Genomic DNA, 20,231 nt, shown 5'->3' with positions numbered 1-20,231 from the left:
ATCTATAGATGCTCTGCTTCCTTCTGACCAAACTGTGGGAGTGCTATTCAACAACAGACTTTAGGTCCCCTAGGCTTTACCTGTAACCGGAAAAAGAACAGGTGAGACTGTCCTTAGCGGGCCCGTGTGGCTTTCACCTGGCCACAGGGGCCCTGAGGGCGTGGTTCCTATTGAGAACCAGCCAATCGCCAGCTCCCCCGCCCCCACCATCTACCAGACCTGCTCGGGTTGCAGTCTCCGTTTTCAGTTCTCTGTACTAATTAAGGAGAGGCTGCCAACCTATAACAATTAGGTCTTTTCGACGGTTAGTTCTGGCTAAACCAGCTCCCCGGGGCTATTTTCACACTCTATCTCACTTTCATTGTTTCTTTTAAAATGTCTGACGCAAGAGAGAAAGAGCCTGGAAGATCGCCTCCATGCCCTTTCCCTGAACCCACCTGCACCCAGCCCCGGCAGCAAGGGAGGACACCAGTGCCAACACCGTCACCCCAGGGCGGGAGTTTACTTACCACACACAATGCAGGTACGGGAAGTGAAAGGATGAGAGCAGCTCACAGAAAGCTCGGTCACTGATCCAGCAGAAGAGGGCGAGAGTCCACCAGAGGCCGGAGAAGAGGCCCAGCTTAAACACGCGTACGTTGTCACACCTGTAGGGGAGAAGGGAGAGAGAAGGTCTGTCGGTTCTGGCTTCCACATGCTTTGCTAGCTACCTCTCCTGTGTCTCCAAAAGGTCTCATTCACCCCAGCTCTAGGCATTGGCGTCCTTCTGAACACAGACTCACGGAAGTAAATATCACATGTACACACGGGACTTCCATAATCTTATCTTCCACACAGGCCTGGCCCCTGACTCCAGATGCGTAGAACCACCCACCATCTTGAAAGGGTACCCTGATGTCTAATACAGATACAGAACAGCTAGTCTTTCTTCCTGCCCGCAGACCCCACATCTGGTCTGCCCTCCGGCCATGCGGGTCCAGGCCCCCATCATCTCCTCCTCTCTAACCCACTCTCACCTTTGTCCTTGTAGTCACTTGGCAAAAAAAGTCCCGGGCTTTAATGAGAGAGAGAGCCAAAGCATTCACAGTGGCCACAAGGTGGCCCCAGGTGTGTGGGCTTGCCCTTCCTTTTTGTTTTCTTTCCATATTGCAACCCTCACCACCTTTGCTACGGTAGAGCTATGCTGTTCCTCAAACACCCCACTGTGGCGAAGCACGAATGGACCCTAGGCTTTTCCCACTTGCTTTGCCTCTGCCAGGGGTGCCCTGACCTCACACAGCAATGCAGTTCGTTTGTCTTCGAGTGCTTGTGCGACATCATTCAGGCAGCCTGTACTGGTTTGAATGAGACTGTCTCGTTGGATGACTAAAACAGTCCCCAGATGGTGGTGCTGTTTGGGAAGTTTAGAAGGTATGGCCTTGTTGAAGGAATTATGTCACTGGAGGCAGGCTTGCCTTGGCTCTCTACACACTGATAGTAAGGCCCTATTGCTGAAGACACACACACACACACACACACACACACACACACACACGAGTCAAGCTGCCTACCTAGAACCTTCACTCCTGTGGACTAGTATTCACAACACTGGAGGTGCTCTGTGTGCTTCCAACGGAGAGAGAGAAACACCACACCAGTTACAAACCCTTCAATCCACACAAATGACCTGCCTGCAAGATACGCTGGCATAATAGTGGCACAAAACATGTGGCAATAGCCAACCAATATCTCCACGAGATGGAAGCCATTGCTTCCGTGGACATTGCTTACATAGACAAGAACCTGAGACTAGACTGCCCAAGAACCTAGGGGAAAACCTAACACTCCTGTCCTGCTCCAGGAAGGTAGCAATATAATGACTCCTGACTCCTATTCTCATAGATACCATCTATGAGAATCATTGCTCAGCCATCATCAGAGAAGCTCCCTCCTACAGCAATCAGAGACTCACAAATACAAAGACCCACAGCCAGACAATATTTGGAGATTGGGCGCCTTTAGCACACTCAGCCTTAAAAGGGACGTCTCCATCACATCCCTCCCCTCAGGGCTCAGGTAACTGTGTAGAAGATGATGCGGAAAGAAAGACTGTAAGAGCCAGAGGAGATGAACAACACCAAGGAAACAAGGCCTTCTAAATTCAACAGGACTAATGCACATATGAGCTCACAGAGACTGTGGCAGCAGGCACAGGGCCTGCACGGGTGCACAGCAGATGGTGCCCTAGAGCTGAAGTGAGCACACTCCTCTATGCCTCACCCAAAAGCTAAGTCCAACTGATAGCCACTTGTTGTACTGAGGTGTTTGGGTTTTTTTGTTTGTTTGTTTGTTTTTTGCTTGTTTCTTGAGAAAGAACTTAAAAGTTAGGTGGGTAGGGGGCAGGTGAGGATCTGGAAGGACTTGGGGGAGGGAAAGAATATGATCAAAATACAGTTTTTAAATTTAAAAACTTTTAAATAATAACTTTTAAAACTCTAAAAAGAAAAAATTAGTTTTCTCCAAGGGAGTCTCACATGGGGAAACAAAATGCTCTTCAGGGTGGGGTCCCGTGCCAAGCAGTAGACAATCAACACAAAACAGGCACGAGCCCATCTTTGCAGGGTCTTTGTCACATACTGTTAAGCCAGGGCCTTTGCACGTATAGTATGGCTTCCACTTTTGGGTTTTTATAGGAGTCCTGTGAGATTACATGACTCTCTATCTACAAGAATCTCTTATGCTTTTTCTTTGGGTCTTTTTCTCGTTTGGCTGTTTTGTCATATCCCAGTGTCTTTGTTTTTTATTTCTCTAATTGTATTTTATTTTGTTATCATTCCTTAGATGTCTGTCCTCTAACAAGGAACAGAAAGGGTGTGGATCTGGATAGAAGGGGATGCCGGGAAGAACTGGAAGGAGTAGGAGGAGGGGAAAGTGTAATCAGAATATTCTGTACACAGAAACATCTATTTTGGGCTGGGGAGTTGGCTCAGAGGTTAAGAGCCAACAGAGGTTAAGGTCCTGAGTTCAATTCCCAGCAACCACTGGGTGGCTCACAACGATCTATAATGAGATCTGGTGCCCTCTTCTGGCACACATGCAGGCAGAATACTGTATAGATAATAAATAAATCCTTAACAGTGTTTATTTTAAAAGAACATCTATTTTCAATAAAAGAAAAAAAATAAGTTGCCTTTTTCATGGTATTTTCTCACAGCAATAGAAAGATAACTAATACAGCGAAAAAAAAAATTTTAAGTTTTTTAAGACAGAGAACTCTTTCTGTAGACCAGCCTGGTCTCGAACTCACAGAGATCCTCCTGCCTTTGTCTCCCAAGTGCTGGGATTAAAGGCATGAGCCTCCACTGCCTGGCCCATTCCTCCTTTAATGTAATTCTCCTGACACCTATTTTGCTGTTTGTTCTCTGTTGACACAGAGCTGTTCTCTACAGTGTCCTCAGCACTGAAACAGTACTGGGGAAAAAAAAAAACTCTCAAGAAATCTTAAATATATATATATTTCTTGCACAGACTAACATTCTTCTGAAATAAGTCCTTCTGCTTATGAGAAACCTGCGACAGTTCTTTTTCCTCCTTATGGAACTGTTCCTAAATTGGAAAATTTCTATTCCTGGGGAAGAATGTCCAGTGAACCCACTGACGGCTGGGGGCTGAAGAGGTTCTACACCTTCCTTCCAGGACCTTTGTCCTCAGTAGACCACTCCTGAGTCAGTTAGGGTCTTACAGGGGCTCAGCAGCCAAGAAAAGGAAAGCTGTCAAGTGCCCAACACGCCACCACTATTCCGACTTCCTGACGGAAACATAAGCAAAAGCTTCGGTGAAGACGGGATAAGATAGCAGTTCACAGGCTCTGTTTTAAAACAAAACAAAACAAAAAATGCTCTCTCACAGGAAGGTTGAATGCCACATTTGAAAAGTATTTCTGGAAAAAAAAAAAAAAAAAACAAATAAAGGGCCATGTCACAGAGAAACCATTAACTTCCATCTGACCTAGATTGTTTCCTATTGCAGTGGCAAAACACCACAACCAAAAACAATCTGGGGAGAAAAGGTTTATTACACCTTACAACCCCCAGGTTCCAGGCCTGGAGAGAAGCCAAAGTGGGAACTCAAAGCAAAACTCTGGAGACAGAAACTGAACAGGGACCATGGAGGAACACGGCTTACTGGCTTGCTCTTTATGGTTTGCATCTCCCTAGGGTTGACAGCGCTCACATCAATCGTCAATCAAGAAAATGCCCCCGAGGCTTGCCTACAGGCCATCATGGTGGAAACATTTTTAATTGTGTTTCCCTCTTCTCAGATGACTCTAGCTTGTGCCAACTTGACAGAAAAAAAGGAAAAAAAAAAAATACCAGGCCAGGCACAGTGGTGCACGCCTTGTAATCCCAGCACTCAGGAAGGGAGAGGCAGGCAGATCTACAAAGCAAGAGGCAAGCCTTATCTACAAAGCGTCCAGCACATCAAGGCTACACAGAGAAACCCTGTCTTGAAAAAACAAACAAAAACCTTACCAGTAAACCATCACTGTAACAAAATACTTGAAACAAGTGACTTAAAAAGAGGAAAGAATAATATTGAGTCATAGTTTTATGTGTTTCAAGCCATGGCCCCCTGGCCCTTTTGCCCTTGGCTCAACAGGACAGGGAAAATGAGGCCAGGCAAAGCTACTTACTTCATGATCGCCAGATAGCAAAGACACAGGACCAGACAGGGTCCCAAAGTCACCTTCAAGGAAATGCCTTCCCTCCATAAGACTCCACCCTTGACTAGTGCCACACACCAGCAGCAACCTTAAGCACTTCCAACATTTAAGACAAAAACTAAGGGGCAGGAAAGATGGGTCCGTGGTTAAGAGTGCTGGCTGCTCTTCCAGAGGACTTGGGTTCCATTCCCAGCACCCACATGGAGGCTCACAATACTCTGTAACTCCAGTTCCAGGGGATCCAACACCCTCTCTGGTCTCTGAGGGCACCAGGCATGCATGTGGCACACAGACATACATGCAGGAAAAACACCCAGAGAGAGAGAGAGAATAAGCCAGGTGCAGTGGCACATGCCTTTAACCCCAGCATGTGGAAGGCAGAGGCAGGTGGTTCTTTATAAATTCAAGGCCAGCCTGGTTTATAAATAGCCAGGATTACATATTGAGACCCTGTCAAAACAAAACAAAAAACATTCTAGTCCTCCTGTGAGTAAAACAAAGCTTCCAAAGAGCATCTACCATGAGCTCATGGCCTCCTCCCGCCTCAATTTCAATACTTCCTGAACTGCGCCCTCTCCATGGCCATATCTTCATATTGCATCTTGTCATTGAACCCTGTTATCAAAAGCTGAAACTGCATATTATTTGTGCAATGATTTGCTTCATGTATAAAAGGTCAAAGACAGTAAGAACGACACCTGCTCCTTCACCAATGGATACCTAGTGTCTAGAAAGAGTTCCTGGCCCAAAGCAGGGGTTAAATAAATGCTTGCTGAATGAATCAATAAAATTAAAAAGTGCAGGGACAATTTTAGCTGGACTCCAGTAATTTGGGTAAAATATTTTATTTTATTTTATTTTATTTTATTTTATTTAGTTTGGTTTGGTTTGGTTTGGTTTTTTTGCTTTAGTTTTTCAGAGACAGGCTTTGTCTGTGTAGCCTTGGCTGTCCTGGACTCTCTTTGTAGACCAGGCTGGCCTCAAACTCTTGAGACACGTCCTGTAGTCCAAGCTGGCTTCAAAGTCATTATGTAGTCTTCTGCTCTCACTTCCCAAGTCCTAGGACTGCAGACTCATCCAAAGCCAGATTAGGGCTGTATAATAAAATGTCATCAAGGGACAAGAAAAAAAGAAAAAAGAAAGAAAGTGGAAAGAATTAAGGCTGAGGAAGGGAAGTAATAAAAAGGGAAAATAAGCCAGGCATGGTAATGGATGTCTTTGATCCCAACACTTAGGAGACAGAAGCAGATGTACCTCTAAGTTTGAGTCCACCTGATCTACAAAGCCAGTTCCAGGACAGCCAGGACTACATAGAGAAACCATGTCTCATATAAAACGAAACAAAAATTTACTAAAAAAAAAAAAAATTTTTTTTACAAATCATTATTTTTACAGAAAGTTTCCATGAACACCCAATCCATTTAAATTTAGAAATTTTGCTTAAGGACCACACCAAAACAGAGTGATATGGTTGACAGATACTGTGGGCAGTGTCAGCGAAAGCAGTGAAAGGGTGCCAGTTTGAGTGACTGGGGGATGGCAGAGGAGACGGAAATCAGTGGAGAGCCAGGGGCCCAAGGCAGTGCCTCCCTCTACTCCTGAGGATGCAGGTCCTGCTACAGCTGCTGGTCAGGAAGCTCAGGTCAGCTCAGGACTGTCCAAACCCCGGTTTGCTAGCTTTTGGCCTCATTGTCAGGGCTTTCATCAGAATATCAATGCGAGGCCAAGTTTCAGAAGGAAACTTGTACGGAATTAATGTATGCAACAGGACTGGGCTTCAAATACAAAATCCTGAGAGCAGTGCCCACTATTTCTTCTCTTATTGATCCTTTAGTGGTGGTGGGGTGGCGGTTGTTTTGTTTGGCTTTTGAGACAGACTCGCATGCTGTAGCCCGGCTGGCTGTCCTGAAATTGCAGACCAAGCTGGCCTTGAACTCACAGAGGTTTTCCTGTCTCTGCCTCCCTGGTGCTGGGATTAAAGGCATGTACTATCACACCCAGCCTCCTCTATTGTATTCTCAAGGTGCTTCTTAAGAATAAAAGAATCATTCTTAGAATCAGAAAACGATACCTTTCTATTAAATATCATTTTTTTAAAAAATGTTTTAGATGTATCTACTTTATGCATCTGAGCATTTTGCCTGCGTGTGTACATATGCACCAAGTGCGTGACTTGATTCGAAAAGTCTCCTGAAGAGAGTGTCCGGTCCCCTGGAACTGGAGTTATTACAATGGCTGTGAACCATCACGTGGGTGCTGGGAATCGAAAGCCTCTACAAGAGCTTTCACCCACTGAGCCTCTCTCTCTCCAGGCCCCATAGAAGGTTGTTTTTAAAGCAGTTTAAATGCAGGAAAGTCTCTTGGCAACGTGAATTAAACATCCCAAAGTTCAGCAATATCAGGTCATGACCCTGACTCAGAATAAACTTTCATTTTCTCCTGCTGAGGGAGGGTCCAGACACTGAAACTCTAAAGGCCAGACACCTTCAGGAAGGAAGGCTAGAGAGAAACAGAGCGATAAAACAGTCCTTCCTCTTTGTCCCCCCAGGCAAAGCAAGGCACAATGAGAGAATGGCTTGGACCTGACATGTCATGTGAGAACAGGGAAGACGTTGGAAGGAAATGCACAGAGGGCCAAGAGCACCCTTTTTTCTGGGAATATTATCAAAGCAGGGAACCTTTCCTTTCCTTTTCCTTACTGAGATTTGGGCAGTAACTGAGTTACAGCAGGGAACAAAAAAGAGCTGAGCTATGTCTATGCAGTGTCGCTTTGTCCCTCTGTGTCAAGCAGAAGTTGAACAAAACTTCTTAAATTACTTTCTAATCATGGTTGCAGTGAGTGCTGTAAAGGAGGACAATACGAGTACACATAAATGGCCGAGCCCCAAACTAAAGGACCAGGACAGTTAACCACACCAAAAGTCAGAAACAGGTTAGTGTGACCAAGGGCCTGGAGCTAGAGGGACCTGGGCTCAAATGAAGACAAAGAAGTCAGAATGGTAGAGAACAGACAAGGGGAAGCTTCAAACGTGCATGTTGGGGGGCAGGGGAGGATACCCTCAACTTACGGGGCAGCAGAGATGTGTGTAAAAACTTTGAATTGTATTGCTATTGCCTTGCCAACAAATAGAACAATGACAGAAACCTGAGGAGATGTCCAGGGAAAGATAGCTTCTGACTTGGACATCTGGACAGTGTACTCCTATTTAGGACAACTGGAAACACTACAAAGAAAACTAGGAATGGGGAAAACAGGTAAGGAACCTGGTTTGTCAACTTGAACTCTCGAAACTTGTGACTCCTGCAATTGCAGGAGTCAGGTAAGCAGCTCAGCAGATCAGAAACTAAAGGTAAGAAAAACAGCCTAAACCCAGTGTGGGGGGGGGGACACACCTTTAATCCCGGGAGGCAGAGGCAGGAAGATCTCTGAATTCGAGGCTAGCCTGGTCTACAGAGCAAGTTCTAAGACAGTCAGGGCTACACAGAGAAACTGTCTGGAAAAAAAAAAAAAAAACATTCGGGGGCTAGAAAGATGGTTCAGAGGTTAAGAGCACTGGCTGCTCTTCCACAGGACCCATGTTCAACTTCCAGCATCTATATGATGGGTCACAAGCATTTTTAACTCCAGTTCCAGGAAATCTGATGCCTTCCTCCTCGGGCTTCCTCAAGTACCAGGTGTGCAAGTGGTACACAGACATATATACAAAGCACCCATACACATAAAATGCTGCATTTAAAAAAAAAATTTAAAGTCACTCATGGGCATGGTATCTGACACGTATAATCTCAGCACTAAGGGAGCTATGATGTGAAGATCGATATGAGTAAGCCCCCAGCATGGCCAGCCTCAGCTACATAGCAGGAGCTGGTTTCTAAACATCCAGACATTCAGAGCTTATAACAAGAGTAGTATGAGCCAGGCGCGGTAGTAGGCACTTGTAATCCCAGCATTCAAGAAGGCAGAGGCAGGCGGATCTCCGTGAGTGCAAGGCCAGTCTACAAAGGGAGTCCAGGACAGCCAAGGCTTCACAGAGAAACCCTGTCTGGAAAAAAAATACATTTTTTATTTGTTTGTTTGTTTTATGAGACATGGTTTCTCTGTGTAACCTTGGCTGTCCTGGACTCACTTTGTAGACCAGCCTGGCCTTGAACTCACAGAGATCTGCCTGCCTCTGAGTGCTGGGATTATAGGTGTGTACCACAGTGCCCGGCTGGATTCAAATACGTTTTTAAAGTAACTACAACAAAAAACAAATGTTTTCAGCAAATCTTAAAATGAGAAAAAATGTTCATATGTATTCAGTGGTTAGAAGACCCATATACAATACCTAAAAAAAAAATTGGCTTTTTCCAGTATTTTAATGTTGTGTGCATGAATGTTTTGCTTGAATGTATGTGTGCCACGTACCTTCCTGGTGCCTGCAGAGGTCAGGATTGGGTGTTGGATGCTTGGGAGGCACCATGTAGGTGCTGGCAAGAAAGCCAAGGATAAGCACTCTTAACCAGTGCTCTTAACCACACAGCCGCATCTCTAGCCCCCAGAAAGTATTTCTGGAAGGGCTCAGGATCTAGATGGTTCAGAAGTCAAGAGCATTTACCGCTCTATCCAGAGAACCCAGGTTTGGCCTCAGTACAATATCAGGCAACCCACAGCTCCAGGTCTGGGGGTCAGACTACTCTTTTAATCTCTGAGGGTTCCTGCACACACATGGTGTGATACATACATTCAGGAGAATACACATACACACAAAATAAAATACATAGAGATTTTTTAAATATATATTAAGAATAAAAAACAAATTAAAAAAAATGTTTCTTCATCTGAACTTGAAGTCTTCATCTGCGACTTCCCAGAAGAAGATGGTTACCCAGGCAACGTAAGACTGTGCGAATGGTACCCACCTCTTCAGCTCTGCAATGAGCAGCGCAGTACATGGAACCCCGAGACTCATCAGAGAGATATTGTTGATGGCGGGCTTTACAAACGCCAGGCATGTTGTAACCGCAGACAGGACACAGACCGCCGCCTTGAACCTGCCCCTAAACCGGTGGAAGTTAAACAAAATGCATTAGCATTTAAACATCTGTTTAACATGCCCCCCTGACCACACGCTGAGGATTGAACCCAAGGCCTTGCGCATGCTGGGCGAGTATGCTCCCACTGCTTGCCACTGCTGGGGAGGCTGCAGCCAGCACTATTTGTGCACATTGAGAACTTCTACCACAGTGGTTCTCAACCATCCTAAGGCTGCAACTCTTTAATAGTTTCTCACGTCGTCGGGACTCTAAACATAAAATTATTTTTGTTGCTACCTCATAACTGTAACTTTGCTACTGTGATGAGTAGTGAAGTAAATATCTGATACGCAGATTATCTGATTTGTGGTGGGGTTGTGACCCACAGTGATCGAGAAGCCCTGTTCTACATTAAGTATTGTTAGGTGAAAAATGAGCCAGAGCTGAAAGCCGTCTGCTCTACTTCTAGGAGCTGACTGTTGGGAAATCAAAGACTTTGGAAACAGTTAGCTGTGAAAATGGTTAAACCACTATCAACCTCTGGGGGAGAGACTGGGAATGATTTCCTTGCTCTTCTTTCTGTGTGTCTTCAGATGTTCTTCTGCAGGACTTGACAAGCCCTTTCTGTAGAAGCCAGACACAGTAGCACATGACTACAATCCCAGCACTTGGGAGGTAGAGGCAGGAGAATCAGGAGTTCAAGACCAGCCTCAGCTACATCGCCTGTTTTGAGACCCTGTGAAGGATCAGAAGCATTTTAGGTGTTGCAGGTCCTAAGCTCTTCGCTGCAGCTACTCAACCCTGCCTTTACAAAGATAAACTCAGGAATATGCATGCCTATGAACTGAAAAAACATCATAGAATTCATTAAGCCCCAAGGAGTTCTAACAAGTCAATATGCATGACTTTTATGAGACATTTATAAAGCATAAACATTACTACTAAAAAAAAAAAAAAAACCCTGTGTGCCCAGCCTACAAAACTAAAAGTCTTGTGAAAAAAATTTTCTTCAAATAAGATGAATATTTCCTGGCAGCCTGTAGGTCTGTCATAAACTGGAAGTTTATCTTGACATGATTTTAACATGACAGATCAATAACACTCTCTTCACAGCCTTCAGAGAAGTGGAGCCAGCCAGAAGTGGCGACGTGATCCTGGACATGCTTCTTCCTCTCTCCAGCAACCCCGTTTCCTGAAGTATAGAGCAAAAAAGGCCCTGGCCTAGCCACTCTCAGAGGCCTTATCCACGGCTTAAATTAAGGAGCACATGATTTTCCTGTACTTTCTGTTTTCTGTCATTAGCAGAATTTGTTTTGGCCAAGAGCCCCGGAACAGGTCACAGTTAGGAAACTGATCGGAATGAAGTTCTATTATAAAGAAATCAAAGGGTATCGGTCCTTCAAAATACAAATGCATCTTCTAAAGGAGAAAAGCATTTACCATCAAGGCACAGGAAATCATTGATCAAGCTGCCAGCCTTCTAACTGCAATGAGCAGGCTTTGTAGCTCTAAACCATAGGGGAACAGATGTATGTGAAAGGAAGCAGGCAGCAAAATCTCAAGAGACTCGTGTTTTCTTCCTGACAGGCCAGAACTCAGCCACCGGAAGCAAAGCTGTCTGTCCAGCCTGAGGACAGCCCCCACCAATACCAGGCACATGTCCTCTGGGCCCTGAGCAACTCTCCCTGAAAGCTCCTGACACAGCAAGGCCAGGGCCTTTTGCTGGTCTGTCTCTGTTCCTTCCCTCTCCTCTTGCTATCACAGGACAAGCCCATGTGTTTCCTTCTCTTCTCGAGGTACACCACATCTGTACATTGTTTTGCACACACACACACACACACACACACACACACACACACCCTTCAATTGGAAGCATGTAACCAGAGGTTCACAGGCTGGAGATGTAGCTGAAGTAGCATAGTGCCTGCCTAGCATGCACGAAGCCCTGGGTCCATCCATTGCATCTCAAAAACTGGGTGTGGTCCTGCATATTTGTGATCCTAGTACATGAAAGGAGGAGGCAGGAGGATTAGAAGATCAAAATCATCTTCAGCTAGCAAGCTTGGAGCCAGACTGGGACACTGGAGACCTTGGTTTTTATTGTTGTTATTTTGTTTTGGTTTTGTTTTGTTTCTAAAAAGAAAGGAAGAAAGAAAGAAAGAAAGAAAGAAAGAAAGAAAGAAAGAAAGAAAGAAAGAAAGAAAGGAAAAGGAGAAGCTGGGAGGAGGGAGAAAATAAGGTTCCAAGGTATGGTAGTCGATACCCAGTGGCTGGGATTCAAGCACAGGTTAGAGGGAAGAATACAGTAATTAAAAGCGCAGATGTTTCAGATGGACAAATGCACTCACAAACCCTGGCCCCTGTTCAGTGGCTGCGGGTCCTTCGCAAGAAGCTTAACTCCTCCAGATTTTCCCACTTGAAACTGAACTGCTAGCACCTGTGGCATTCCTGGGAGCACTACAGTGCTTAATACAAAGCCCAGTGCACGTAATGTGCCCATAAGACCCATTATCACCACCTTTTTCAGAATAAATACTACGTTAATAATATCACTGTTGTTGAGCTGGCCATTGGGATTCATATCTGTAAACCCAGCATTTGGGAGGCTGAGGCAGGAGGATTGCTATGAGTTGAGGCCAGCTAGACTAAGAGTGTGACCATGTCTCAAAATGAAACAGAACGCAAACAAAAAAAAAGAAACAAATATTATTGTTGGTAATATCTTCTGAAGAATAGCAGGCTGAACAGCCACTATAATTCCCCAAAGACTCTGTATAATACTGCCAAATAGTTTAAAGGCTTGTGCTTTGGGAGACAGGCACAGACACCTCCCCACACTGGGTCCAGAGGGAGTGCAGGAATGTCCCGGACGGTGAGGACATCCTGTGCGTGCACACAATTTTGCAACCAGTTGAAGTAAACAGAGGCCACGTGGCTGGCCAGCCCAGCATGCCCGAGCAAGTGTCACCAGAGGCCCTGAGGGTGTGTGTCCTAAACTGTGATGGCTGGTGGTTCCACCAGCACAGATAGACCCATGCCAGAGCACACAGTAATGTAACCATTAGTACCTCTCTACTCTGTAGTGTCCAAACCCAAATCTAGCAACCCAATTTCCTGACCATAATCTCGTAATAAAGCTGTTACTGTTACCATTATCTACTCCTCTTTAAGGGAGTAACAGCAGTTTTCAACCTTCACTGATCCTGTTTATATATATTTAGTACTTGGTAATGTCACCTTTATTCCTATAAACTGAGACGGACTTTCTGAATGATGAAACCATGTCCACAAACTTCTGAGATGTCCCCTAAGATGGTTAGGACTAGTGTCAGCCATCGGAAAGTAAATCACTTAGAGCAGCCAGCCCTTGCTATCCCTGATGCTGCAACACCAGGCCTGGGAAGGGCCTCAGGGAGCTCACGGGGCCCTGTTGCTTCATAAGGGAGGACCAAGGCCCAGAGAGTGTAGGCTTCTAGCCTTCCGTGTGCTGAGACAGGCAGGGCCTAGCCTGTTCCTAGCCACTCAGGATACTAAAAATAAAGTAGAATCCAAAAGAGAGCTGGCTCTAGGTTTTGTAAAGAGAGATCGTAAAAAGCACATACGAGAGGTTTTTTGGGAAGTGCATTACATTAGCCTATAATAACCCTTTTTTTTTCTTACTTTGAAAATGAAAAAATTTAAAGTATTCATAGCCATTAGTTAAGTGTATATTCTGAAAAGTCCTGGGATTTCTAAGCAAAATGAGACTCTGTTTTTTCCTAACCTATCAATTGTATTCTATTGGTATAATGAATACTAACTTTGTATAGATAGCATTGCCTTTTGTTGCTGATTAATTTTTTTGTCAACTAGACTCATTGGAGAAGAGGAAACCTTAGCTGAGAAGGTGATCCCACTGACTGGTCTGTCTCTGGAGGCACGTTCCTGATTAGTGATTGGTGTGGGAGAGGAGGGCCCAGCCACTATGGGTTGCTGGGCAGGGGGTGCTGGGAGGTGTAAGGAAAGTAATTGACAGTGAGCCTGGGGAGCAAGCCAGAAAGCAGCATTTCCCACAGTCTGCTTCCAGCCTGCAGTTCCTGCCCTGACTTCCTTTCACGATGGAATCCCGCTATAGGCTGAAATAAACCCTTTCTTCCCCAAGTTGCTTTTGGTCATGGTGCTCATCAGAGCAACTGAAACCCAATTAGGACATCTTATGAATGTACATCTTACTGTGTTTTATAGCAGCTTCTTGCACAGAAGAATCTTCATTCTCTGTGAAGCAAGATAGTCTATATACTTTTTTTTTAATTTTGTTTTCTCTTTTAAAAAATTTTTATTTTGCAGCCCTAGGACATAAACTCAAAGCATTATGTAAAAACTGCTGATTGGAATTTCAACCTGGGACTACAGAATGCCACAAACAGAGAAAATCCTTTTTCTCATTTCTTCAGTTTCTCAATCAGATCCCAATACCTGAAAGATCTCAATGCAGAAACTAACACACACCAGAGTGTATAAGGGGCTGATGAAGTTCTGAGTGTATGTGTGGATGACATAAGCATGGTCAAATTAGGACCACAGTGACTCAGACTCATGGGAATGGCAAAGGCTTCCCCTGGTCCATGTGTGGATGTTGACTTACATGCAGAATATGTCCACAGCGGCTTCCTCCTCTCTGTATTTACAGCCTGAGACTGCTCCTGTACAAAGACCTCCTGCCGAGATTAACTAATCCTGCCTCCTGCTTGGCTGTATACAGTAGCCCTGACTCCTGCTTAGCTGTTTACAGTATCTGCCTCCTGCTTCAGATATATACAGTAACCCTGACTCATTCAAATGTATAAAAAAGAAAGAACTTCCAAGTTGCTGCTGCTATGGGTACATCTCCATCAGACCCATGGCTCCGGATCCCAACTTTTCTGTCTATGTGTCTGTCGTTTCTTCATTCCCATAGGTCAGTCCCTGAGCCTTGCAGAGTGCAACAGCAGAGGTGAGCAGTGGCACCCCAGGAGCTGGTGGGTAAAGTTAAAAGTTCTCACCTGCAAAACTGCCTGTGGCATTTGCTGTATGCTCTTGGTTTCTACCTTGCACTTATGTGGCTTCTCCTGAGATGGTCTGAGTTTTACAGGAGATCCTGTGGTGGGTCAGCATAGTACTTTACAATGAGCACATTATTAAGCACACTTTCTGCAGCTTGGGTTGTAGTTAAGGTGCAGAGTGTGTGCAAAGTTCTAAGTTCAGTTCCCAGTAACAGACAGACATAGGCAGAAAAAAAGGCAGGGAAAAAAGAAGGAATGGAGGGACCTTAGAGCATACTTTTCTCTTCTAATTAGAAGGTAAGATAAAGCTCTAATACCAACTTGCTCTTTCTCATTTTTTTTTCCCATTTATAAATAGGGGACTGGGGGAGGGGCATGGGAGGAAATGAGGGAAGAATTGTGAGATTGGGAGGGGACTACATCTGGGTTATAAAGTGAATAAACTGTAATTTAAAAAAAAAAAGCGAAACAACAACAACAACAAAAATGAAAGCATGAGGGCCGGATGCTCCGTGGTCAAGAATGCATATTGCTCTTACAAAGGACCCAAATTCCGTTCCCAGCATCCACCTTAGTCAGTTCACAGTAACCTGGACGTAACTCCAGCTCCAGGGAAGCTGACAGCTCTCTCTGGACTCCACGGGCAACTGCATGCACATGTGCACATTCCCACACATAAACACATAATTAAAAATAAAACAAACATTTCAAAAAGACAATTATCTACTCTCCCTGAAAGCCCAGTTCTATTCCCAGCATCCACATGGCGGCTCACAGCCATCATAATGCCAGGTCCAGAGGACGAGGTACCCTCTTCTGGCCTACATGCACACACTAGACAGACATGCACATAAATACAAATAAGTACATCAAAATAATAGTAAATGTATGTTGTTTTATATGCGGATATATGTATGCGTGTATGGAATCCACTCAATTGATCCTAAAAGTAGGCTATCACATGCACACAGAATTGTACCATGTGTTTTCTGTAGCCACAAATATTCTTCTGATTCAGGCTTCAAAAAACAAACAATCTTTTTTTTTCTATTTATTTTATTCTTAATTACATGTATGAGTAAGTAATGATACTTACACATACCTTGATGTAGTATATCACACAACACAGAGAGCGTGTTTTGTGTGATTTTAGAGCAGACTTGGATTAGCTACTAATGTGTGTTTCTATGTTCTAGAATAATTACTAAAAAATTCTAAAATCCAAGAGGCAGCTGAGAAAATAAAATGAGAGTAAATGAATGATATGCCATAAAAATAAGTAAAACACTTCACATATATGTTTTGAAATTTGAGCCAAAAAAAAAAAAGTGTATTACTATAGGCTGGTCAACAGTAACAAGGCACCTCTTGGTTGAGAGCTGGTGTTGATAATGAATCAAGGAAGTTATGCGAAGAGCTGTACATGCTGTTCAATTTCACTGTGGATGTAAATATACTCTAAAGAAATGCGATTTCTCTCTGTTTTTTGGTGTTGTTTTGTTTTGTTGGTGGTGGCTGGTGTTTGTTTGCTTGTTTGTATTTTTAGAAAGTGACCCAGGAGATACAACGCAAACTATTTGCTTAACATCCTCAAGGCCCGAAATTCAATTCCAAGAACCAAAATTAAAAACATGACTTATAGACGGGAGAGCTGGCTCAGCCGTTAAGAGCACTTGCTGCTGTTTTAGAGAAACTGAACTGGGAACAGAGTTTCCACTTCAGGCAACTCAGCTACAGAAAATCCACCATCCTCTCTGGTTCGATAGAAAATGAACACATGTGGCATACTTTCAGACAGATGCACAGATAATAAAGTAAAAGTAATAATAAATATTTAAAACTGCCATTCATTAAACATATCACAGAATCACAGAATGCTAATGTCAGGAAGAAACACAAATTCTATGAGTAATAAGTGAATTATTTTTTTTAAAATGTGATCCAATTCAAACATATTATTGACACTAATCAGAAAATTACAAATAAGATTAGTAGTTGAAGATGAGCTTAGTAAATCTAAATAACTATATCTATCTAAATAAGTATGAGTGCAGGTGCTCACGGGGCTCAGAGGTCTTGGACCTCCCAGAGCTGGAGTTACAGGCAATTGTGAACAACCTGACATGAGTTCTGGGAACTGAACTTGGGTCCTCAGCAAGACCAGTCCACGCTCTTAATCACTGAGCCATTGCTCCAGCCCCTGAAATCTTCATTTTTAATAACTGCATAGCTCCTGCCCCTTTCCAACACGCACAGAAATTATCATTAATTGCTTTATTTGTTCTGATATAACTCTTCCCTGGACAGGCATAGCTTGCTTCACTGACTACAATTTTTTATCCATATTCTATATGTATTATAGATCAACTGTTTATCCATATTCTATATGTATTTTGACAAAACAGAGTATCCTGAAGGTGAATCTGTATTAACACGTTTGGGTTCACTTCTCATCTTCAGTGGGCTGATCTTCTCTCTGCCTTCAAATGAGAACTGACCTCACATAGCTTCCCAGTTGGGCTCCCTCTGATCAAACTAGAAATCAGCATAGCCGTCACTGGCTTAGGCCACCAGCTCCCGTTCCCAGCGTGACACTCATCACCCTTATTTGTGTGTTGATTTGCAATCACCCCAGCCTGGGTTCGGTGGAGGAGCATTAGAGGAAGACACTGTTGCCCTGTTTATTGTTTATCTTAGGGTTGAGAAAAAACACATAGCATAAAATAAGTGTTCAAAATACTTGCTTAATAACCATAAAATCGGGTTGGAGAGGTGGCTCAGAGGTTAAGAACACTGGCTGCTCTTCCAAAGGTCCTGAGGTCAATTCCCAGCAACCACATGGTGGCTCACAACCATCTATAATGAGGTCTGGTGCCCTCTTCTGGCCTGCAGGCACACATGCAGACAGAATACTGTATAAATAATAAATAAATCATCAAACAAATGAACATGTAATTCTAACACAATAGCTATTGAAATGCACCCTTTCCTGAAATTCTAGGTTTCCAGCTCTGAGTCTCTCTCTTTCTCATACACACACACACACACACACACAGAGAGAGAGAGTGTACAATGGTGTTTATCTGTATGTGTTATAATAAAAAAAAAACAAAGAAACAAACAAAAAGCCAATATGATGCAATCTAAAGCTACCTCTGTATCTTAAAGAACAGTCATCAGCAAAAACCTGCTTCATGTGTATGAACCTGGTGGATTGGTTTACACTTGAGGACACATTCTAGCAGGAAACCAAAGGAAACCCAAAAAAGATTCTCTTCCATTGGAAGCGTTTTCACTCTTGCTCATATCACACAAATGAGATCTCTGGCTTTTTAGTCTCTAACATAATGTACATTCTTCCCCAAGCATTTCTTCTCTTATCTGTCGGCTCAAATGTACAGTCGCATCATTAAACTGGTGGATGATAAGCAAGTGTGTGCTGAGCTTGTCACTAGCTGAGCCCACTCACACAGTGATTTGCTTGATGAGTGTCTTACATCGACAGCCACATCTAGCAAAGGCCTTTAACACAAACTTACCTGTCATTCCGAAAGATCTTTGGTAAATACCTCCTTGGAAACCACATGGCCAAAGCACACATCAGAACCCAAAGGATGGCAAGCTCATCAAGCATCTGACCCAGGAAACTAAGAGTTGCATGGAAGTAGACAGAGCCAATTCCTAGGAGCAATCACAACCAACAAAAAAAAAAATAAAGATTAATGCCAAACAGACAGCTTCAGGATAGCCATTCTTCAGGTGCTACAGGAATCACGAGCTCACTCTTGAGAGAGAAAGACACAGAGACAGACAGAGACGGGCCGGGGGGAGTGGAGAAAGAAAGAAAAGAAACAAACAAAGAGAAACTCAATGCAGACCTAGAGGCTGGAAAGAGGGTTTCAGGTTGGGCTCAAACGTCAGCACATTACAACAGTAAGAATTCCACAGTCAGGCACACTCTGTCTCCGTCCTCTGAACCTTCACGATAACAGGCAGTAAATAAAAGTCGACACTATCTCCCTGTCAAGAATTCCCAAACAGCCGGAGAGGAAACGGGAATCACACAAGTATTTCACAGAACAATGAGGGACCCAGCGTCTAAATATTTTTCTTTAAGTCCTTTGGAGCCACATCTCATCGGACTTCAATTGTTTCAGAGGTTCTTCAGAAGTTCTCAGAGAGCCACGCTGGCACACCACCAGTGGCTACCCCACAGAGGCTGAGCGCCGGTATGTGACAATTACAGGCAGCCTTGTTATCAGGCCAGCACTCAAGAGTTCTTTTGGCATCAGGGGAGCAGTGGCTAAGACGTCAGAGCGACTCCAGTTTACAAAACATCATGTTCAGAGGGGACAGGAAATATGCGGGGTCCTACTTCCTCCCTTTCAATCGCTGCTCTCACAGGACTCCGCTTACCCACTACCACCAGCAGAGTCCATATTAGGTAGATGCCGCTGTTGAAGCACGTCGCATACTGTCGGAACAGGCACATGCAGATGGGCGGTAAAATGAAGAACAAGAAGTTGCTGATCTGGAGGGGAGAGAAGCACGAAAAGATTAGCCTTAAGAAAAAGCCTAGAGAAGTAAAGCTGTGTGTTCCAGGTGTGTCCCCGGCACACTGGAGTGACGGTGACTGTGCCATCTTGCGCAAGCGCTGTGTTTTTTTTAAATTGCAGACACACAGCGCAAGCGTGGTGGGGTTAGGGGTGAGTGCGGAGGACGGGACACAGAGACTCAGAACGTCTCGAAGACCATGTAGGAGGCTCCTTGCTGCCTCTTATGATCATAGAAGCGACTGTAATCAGCATCCTGTAGGCTAGAGCCCCGGCCTAGCATCAAACCCTGGACTCAATCAACAGGGAGGTGGGGTGGGGACACATGAATGCTTCAAGCTGTGAAAATGTCCTAAACTTCTTTCCTGATTCAAAGAACCAACAACTCTGGCTTTCCACACGAGGAAATCAATCTTTCCAAGGTACCTCTCAGTTACCCGGTCAGTTTTCTGACCCTAATCAAAAGCTATTAGAAGAAAATCAAGTTTATATGCTTCGGGGTCATGAGAGCAGGAGAGCTGCCAGGCCTGGTGGCGCAGGCTAGTGATACCAGCACTCAGACGGAGGCAGGAAGGGCAGGAGTTCAAGGAGAGATTCAGCCACTTAATGAGCCTAGGTCATATGTGCTGCATTATGAAACTGTTCTAGCAGCCCAGAAAAAAGGAGAGAGAAATTTGTATTATAACTTGCAAATTTTATTTGCACTTAAATCTATTATGTCTCCAAGAAACACTCAATTCTTTTTTTAAAAAAAATTAATAATGTTTTATCTAATGTAACATAGTATAAATATTGTTGTCTGAATTTGTAATCACTACTAAAATATCATTAGCCTAGCAAGACAGCTTGTACCTAGATCCCAGCTTCTTGGGAAACTGAGGCTAGAAGGAGTGAATTTGATTAGTTAAATATAGGCAACCTAAACAAACAAACAAACAC

At 44.0% G+C, this 20,231-nt stretch overlaps 1 protein-coding gene across 2 annotated transcripts in view; it reads right to left on the bottom strand.

The window, feature by feature from the left end:
- Acer2 (alkaline ceramidase 2) overlaps positions 1–20,231 on the bottom strand; it is a 43,333-nt gene that overhangs the window by 10,875 nt on the left and 12,227 nt on the right. Inside the window, exons 2-5 of one of the 2 annotated variants that reach the window (XM_060365816.1) lie at positions 19,156–19,270; positions 18,279–18,420; positions 9,605–9,742; positions 510–647 (exon numbers count right to left, since the gene is read on the bottom strand). In XM_060365816.1, coding sequence (XP_060221799.1) covers positions 510–647; positions 9,605–9,742; positions 18,279–18,420; positions 19,156–19,270 — 533 coding nt within the window. Of the gene's footprint in view, positions 1–509; positions 648–9,604; positions 9,743–18,278; positions 18,421–19,155; positions 19,397–20,231 lie in introns of those variants that run through there. The other variant, XM_060365815.1, reaches the window with a different exon arrangement.

The sequence above is a fragment of the Meriones unguiculatus genome, chromosome 12, assembly GCF_030254825.1.
Source record: "Meriones unguiculatus strain TT.TT164.6M chromosome 12, Bangor_MerUng_6.1, whole genome shotgun sequence".
In the NCBI taxonomy this organism is placed as follows: Eukaryota; Metazoa; Chordata; class Mammalia; order Rodentia; family Muridae; genus Meriones; species Meriones unguiculatus.
This window is presented reverse-complemented; position numbering and strand designations above follow the sequence as displayed.